At 37.0% G+C, this 6,876-nt stretch overlaps 1 protein-coding gene across 1 annotated transcript in view; it reads left to right on the top strand.

Moving 5' to 3' along the window:
• The first annotated feature begins 781 nt into the window (after positions 1-781).
• LOC106871215 (thrombospondin-type laminin G domain and EAR repeat-containing protein) overlaps positions 782-6,876 on the top strand; it is a 24,297-nt gene continuing 18,202 nt past the window's right edge. The window contains exons 1-2 of the mRNA XM_052965877.1: positions 782-805; positions 1,741-1,819. Coding sequence (XP_052821837.1) covers positions 782-805; positions 1,741-1,819 — 103 coding nt within the window. The remainder of the gene's footprint in view (positions 806-1,740; positions 1,820-6,876) is intronic.

Here is a 6,876-nt window from a genome sequence, read left to right as displayed (position 1 = left end):
ATAATAGTTTCACTGATGTAACATTTTTTGTTAAGCCATTGATTCACTGGGCTACATTATAAAGTTCGCGTGAAAAGTTCCAATTACACACACAACTGTGTCCCTTCTTCCTTATTAATAGTAACTGTTAAGAATGAGTATTATTAGGCAGGCACTATTAGGCAAGAGCCATTAGGCAGGACAAAAAATAGCAACACACATCCTTCCTCTCCCACACTCTCTCTCTCTCTCTCTCTCTCCCTCTCTCTCTCTCTATCTCTATCTCTCTCACTGTATGCAGGGATGGTGGGTTGCACCAAAGTAGTGATTAAGAGAGGAATGCTCTCGTCTTCTGTCCCAAATTCTTATATCAACTTGCATAAACCTTGATGCATTTCAATATGGTGATTGCACTATTCATATCATTTTCATGGACACCTCTTTGTTTCTCCAGTGTTTAACAAATTAAATATTTCTTTATACCCAAGGCGGCGAGCTGGCAGAGTCATTACCGCGCCGGAAAAATGTTATACGGAATTTTTTCCGACTTTACGTTCTTAGTTCAAATGCTACCGAGCTCAACTTTGCCTTTCGTCCTTTCTGGGTCGATAAAATAATTACCAGTTGATCAGTGGGGACAATATAATCGACTCACGCCCCACTCCTGAAATTTCTGGCCTTGTGTCAAAACGTGAAACCAATATTTCTTTATACGAGGTATATTCGTTCGTCTTACAACATAAAGTAGAAGAAAGAAAGTAGATACAATAGATAGGAGTGTTAAAGTTCCATTGATAGAACAATGAATGAAATTGCTTTTCATGAGGTAAAGACATTGTAATTAGAGAATATGAATCTAAGCTGTCCAGTCAAACAGACAAATCAGAAGAGTTTTGTGAAACTGTTGGTCTACAGATCGTTCTCGAATTTCTGTTCATTGGAGCATGGTTAATGGCCGGGGTGTTTAGAAAAAAACAAACAAACAAAAACAGATGTTCAGGTGAGATGATAGGTGTAGCTTACTTGAGAAGACTGAAATAATATCAAAGGAAATGTAATAAGCTATTGAAGCTTGGAAATGAAAGAACAGGACGGGAAAGGTGGAGAATTTAACAAATTATGACGAACTTGATAAAATTACCTGTAAAGTGAAGTAAATTATTGTGGCAGAAAGATATTCTTAGAGTAACTATAGATGCCTTTATATAGGAATCATTCTCTCTCTCTCTCTCTCTCTCTCTCTCTCTCTCTCTCTTTCTTTCTCTATTTATCTGTCTGTCTGTCTATTAGTCTGTGTTTCTCTTTCCCTGTCTCTTTCTCACTGTCCCCCTCTCTATATATATTTAGAGAGAGAGAGAGAGAGAAACAAAGAACGGGAGAAATAACTGTATATATATATATATATATATATATATATATATATATATATATATATATATATATATATATATATATATATCCCTATCTACCTACTTATCTGTCTATCTATTTACAATTTGATTGATTTACATGTATATCTGTACATCAACCAATGTGTGTATGAGTATGTCTATGTCTGTATGTGTGCGTGTATCTATGTGTGTACATGTGTAGAGTGTCTATGCGTGTGCATGCGTAGTATTGAAAAGTAATTGCTTTTATAATAAATTTCCCTTACAATTATATATTTAATATGTACTTAGACAGTGATTACATATTTACGCACAAACTTTTACTGCTTGATAGAAAAAAATTATACTTAGATTGTGGTTTCAATTCCAGGATCGAGTAGTGCGAAGTCGTCTTCAGCAAAACGCTTCAACTCACGTTGCCCTGCGATTCCTTCAAGACCTGGCGTATGGTACATCGTGCATCTGTTCAGGCTGCGTCAATTCTTGATGGAGGGGGTGAGCTAATATCCAACGCATACATTGGATCCTCATAAACAAATCATTTGTGCAGGTTTTTAAGCAAGAAATTACAGGACCGTATTTCTCGAATTACGAGAGACTACTGTCATATCATTTTATTTTAATAGTTATTACTCTTAAGGCGGTGAGCTGGTGGGAATCGTTAGCACGCCGGGCAACATTGGACTGTCTTTGCAACATTGGAGTGTATTTGTAACATTGGATTGTCTTCGCAACATTGGGCTGTCTCTGTAATATTCGACTGTCTTTGCAATGTTACAATGTTTGAACTGTCTTTGAACTGTCTTTGCAACATGAGACATTACTTGTTGATAGCATTTTGAAAATTAAAAAAATTATTTTTATAGGCATAGGAGTGGCTGTGTGGTAAATAGCTTGCTTACCAACCACATAGTACCGGGTTCAGTCCCACTGTGTGGCACCTTGGACAAGTGTCTTCTACTATAGCTTCGGGCCGACCAAAGCTTTGTGAGTGGTAGATGGAAACTGAAAGAAGCCCGTCGTATATGCGTGCGTGTGAGTGCGTGTGTGTGTGTATATATATATATATATTTGCGCGTCTGTGTTTGTCCCTCCACCATCCCTTGACAACCGATGTTGGCATGTCTACGTCCTTGTAACTTGGCGGTTCGGCAAAAGATACCTATAGAATAAGTACTAGTCTCACAAAGAATAAGTCCTAGGGTCGATTTGCTCGACTAAAGGCGGTGCTCCAGCATGGCCGCAATCAAATGACTGAAACAAATAAAAGAATAAAGGAATCTATTATTCATAGCTTGAGAAATACAGCAAAAGTTTTCATCAAAGAGAATTAGTATATCTAGTAACCCTCGACTATCGCGGATGTTACGTTCCAAAACCCCGCGACAGGTGAAAATCCATGAAGTAGTAACAGTAATGTACCGTATATATTTTTTTTATCATTTATATAAATTGTATAAATTTATTTTCTTATAAATGCAAAACAACATTACGGAAGAATCTACGTAAGCTTAAATAATAAACCGCGATAGGTGAACCGCGATAGGTGAACCGCGATATGGCGAGATATTACTGTATTGGAAAATATGCATAAAATATTCGAAGATAGAAATGTTTTGTAAGAATGTTCTTACAATATTTATACATTCTAGTACTGTTATATCTTTCGTTGCCTTTGTAGGAATGTTTGTGTATCGTTTCACTTGTATCTAATTACAAATGGGAACCAGTAAGGGAATTTCTACGTGGTTGCTTGATCTGTTAGAAGTAGCAGCCATATTCCTTTGGTTTTCTACCATCTTAAAAACTGTAATCATTGATATACCAAAAAAGACGGGATGGTCTTGTTGGAAAGCTTTTGGTTATAAACACAGTCAAGACTCACTCGGGATTAAATAACAACAAATGTGATGACGGACAAATTTCTTAACTGCCATATTGTTTTTAATTCAATAGCGAATTTAGTGTAATTCCTTAGCTTTCAGTTGTACATCATTATAGTAACTTAATATTGAACAGCTTTGCTTTGTTATTGTCTCTTGGTATATTTAATAGAAGTTAGTGTTGGGCATCCTGATACAATGAAGCGCATTGTTCAAGAAAATACACCGCAAAGACTGTATTTGTCAACTGTATTGTAGATATTCCTTTCAATAAATCTACTTGTCATTGTATGGCGAATGTTGTTTTTGTTGCCCATTCAAGATGGATTTTTTTCACCCAGTATATATACTCTATACACCAGCTTTAGAAGAAGGCGGCGAGCTGGCAGAATCGTTAGTACGCCGGGTGAAATGCTTAGCGGTATTTCGTCTGTCTTTACGTTCTTCGTTCAAATTTCTCTGAGGTCGACTTTGCCTTTCATCCTTTCTGGTCGATAAATTAAGTACCAGTTGCGTACTGGGGTCGATCTAATCGACTGCCCCATCCCACTCCCCAGAAATTTCGAGCCTTGTACCAAGAGTAGAAAAGAATATTTAGGGCGGCGAGTTGGCAGAACCGTTAGCACGCTACGTTCTGAGTTCAAATTCCGCCGAGGTCGACTTTGCCTTTCATCCTTTCGGGGTCGATAAATTAAGTACCAGTTACGCACTGGGGTCGATGTAATCGACTTAATCCGTTTGTCTGTCCTTGTTTGTCCCCTCTATGTTTAGCCCCTTGTGGGCAATAGAGCAATAAGAAACGTTAGCACGCTTAGCGGTATTTCGTCTACCGTTACGTTGTGAGTACAAATTCCGCCGAGGTCGACTTTGCCTGTCATCCTTTCGGGATTGATTAAATAAGTACCAGTTACGAAATTGGAAGGTTAGTTAATTCAATCAACCAAGTATTTAACTGGTTATATATGTTATCCACCCCGAAGGATGAAAAGTAAAGTTGACTTCGGTGGGATTTGAACTCAAAACGGAACAAATATCGCAAGGCATATTTCAAACACTCTAATGACTCTGCCAGCTTGCTACCTTATCCATCCTTTGTAACATGAACAATGGTTTCAAATTTTGGCACAAGGCCAGCAATTTTGGGACAGGGGGTTAGTTGATTACATCGACCCCAGTACTTCACTAGTATTTATTTTATCGACCCCGAAAGGATGAGAGGCAAAGTCAACCTTGACTGAATCCTTCTAACATTAATAATGGTTTCTAAAAAAGGCGCTGTTCGCAGAGGGGAGTATAAACCATCGGTATTTTTTTCACAGACTCACAGAAAGTTTTAACAACAAACTCGATCTTAGTGAGTTTTGAATTCAGAACATCATAGGATACATCTAAATAATGCAAGTTTTTTTTTGTTTTGTTGTTGCTTTTTTTAATCTGGTACTCTTCCATTCTACCTCATGCTTACAGTGTCTGCAACTCCTTGATTCTTAGGTCTGGTATTAATTTTGAAGAGGGATGAAAGATAATCACTTTATTGAAATTAAGCAGCTAATTAGTACAGCTTTTATTAAAGAGACATTCAGCACTTATAATTTATGTCAAATGTAAATTAACCATATTGAATGGCTGTTGTATATATATAATTATATATACATACTCTCGCAAAGGTTATCGGCTAATCGGGGTCCATACGCTGTATTCAAATATGATTCGAAAGATGAGTAAACGTCATTGTGTCAAAACGTTGCATCTCTTCAGAATTTGAAAATGATGGTAAATTTCTATTTTATTCTACATGTAGAATCCTGGTAAAATCAATGTATATAGAATATAGAATCCGATTACTAGTGATGTTATGTCTATGAGGATCTGTATGTTTACCTGTTTAAAATCATTTGCTATTTTACTCTCTTTGACTAAAGGTTAGATCAATGGAGTTTGTTTTATTTTGTCTCGTTCTAACAAACTCAATGTTTATAACGTTAATTGTGCGGTTCTTTTCTTCTTTTATTGGAGGTGAAGTATTTCCTTGTTTAATTTCAATAATCTTCTCTCCCAATCATTCCCCTTCACTCTCACATCATTTGCTCGCTTTCTATTACACATTTTTCTTTCCTTTTGAATTCACCTTCTCATTAATCATGACCACCATTACAGCTTCATGCGCTAATATTAAACTACTTCTTATTTTTATTTTCTTATAATTTTCCACCTGCATAAAACAACACTAATAATGAAACAAATAAACAGTAATTGTAACAAAGAACAACTATAACGAACTGGTGAATAAAGCCATCCGTAACCAACCATTGAAGCAACGAAGCCGAGAATAAAAGGAGTACGTTGAATGGCCTCGTATTTTTCAGTAAATCAATATGGTAGCTATTGTTATCTTCTATGAATTGTGACCTACAGCGACTTTATTTCTTCGGCACTGGCAGCTGACCATTGATGTTGCCCCTTTCAAATTCTACCGATGAAACCGGCAGATATGTGTGAGAAATTGAACTATCGTCTGCTTCACTTGGTATCTAAGTGCAATATTCATTAAACACAATTACTACGCGGTCGGCGAAGATAATTTAAGTTATTGTGATTAAATAGGCGGAAGACGACAACTTACCTTTATTCGATTTGCTTAAACGGCGAAGCATTCCTGTTTATACAAACACATTTATAAAATATATGGCACACATTCATGCATTCACATAAAGACATACACGGATACACACACAAACACATGAAGTGAAAAAGAGAGAAGAGAGAGAGAAGGAGGAGAGAGTGACAGAGAGAAAGAAAAAAATTAATTGGAAGCCAAAGAGTAGGGTAAGAAGAATGGCCACCCACAATCATTAGTATTCTAATTTAGAGTAGATATTTAAAACATATAATTTACTTTATTGTTAACCAGTAGTTCAGTCAGGGGCAACCTGCGGCCCGCGGACTTTCTGAATGGCACGCATAACGTAAAAGTACCTTGATTTTTTTTTACCAGTGCGGCCCACTTAATGACAAGTCATGTATCATGCGGCTCGCTTCTCGAAGAAGATTTCCATGTCTACTCTTGGTTAAAACTGGAGTCAACACTGAGCTCAAATCTATTCGAAGTCAACGTTTTCTTTTATCCTGAATTTACAGTTTGTTTGCTTCACTCAAGTTTATCGCTTTACACCAATGTCAGAAATCAATATCAGATTAGCAAGAACAGTAGGAACAAATATAAGCCTTCAACGAGTCGTCTGCGATCCAGTTTCTAATTAAAATTAGAATAATTTCACATCACGTAGGAATCAAATACTTCTTGGGTTGGATTGGATTGAGAGTATTCAGTCCACTGTGGGACGAAGGCCTCAGCATGTTCTCTCCACCAACCAGGGTCTGATGTGGAGACAATGAATTTGAGCTTGAGATCATACTGGTTTATTGAATCTACTCTGCCACATTGGCTCGACATGGCTTGGCACACAGATGCAGTTTTTATAGGGCTACCTAGGAGTAGAAATAATACATTTCTAAATCTCTCAGAGAGATTTATGCAGTAGCGATACGTTGAAGTAGTTGTATGCTGTCAACTTAATGTGACAGTCCCATGAAGGGAATAATACTACTGTTGTTTAGACCTA

Source organism: Octopus bimaculoides, chromosome 2 (genome assembly GCF_001194135.2).
Source record: "Octopus bimaculoides isolate UCB-OBI-ISO-001 chromosome 2, ASM119413v2, whole genome shotgun sequence".
NCBI lineage: Eukaryota > Metazoa > Mollusca > Cephalopoda > Octopoda > Octopodidae > Octopus > Octopus bimaculoides.
Note: the sequence above shows the minus strand (reverse complement) of the source record. Positions and strands in the feature narration are given on the sequence as shown.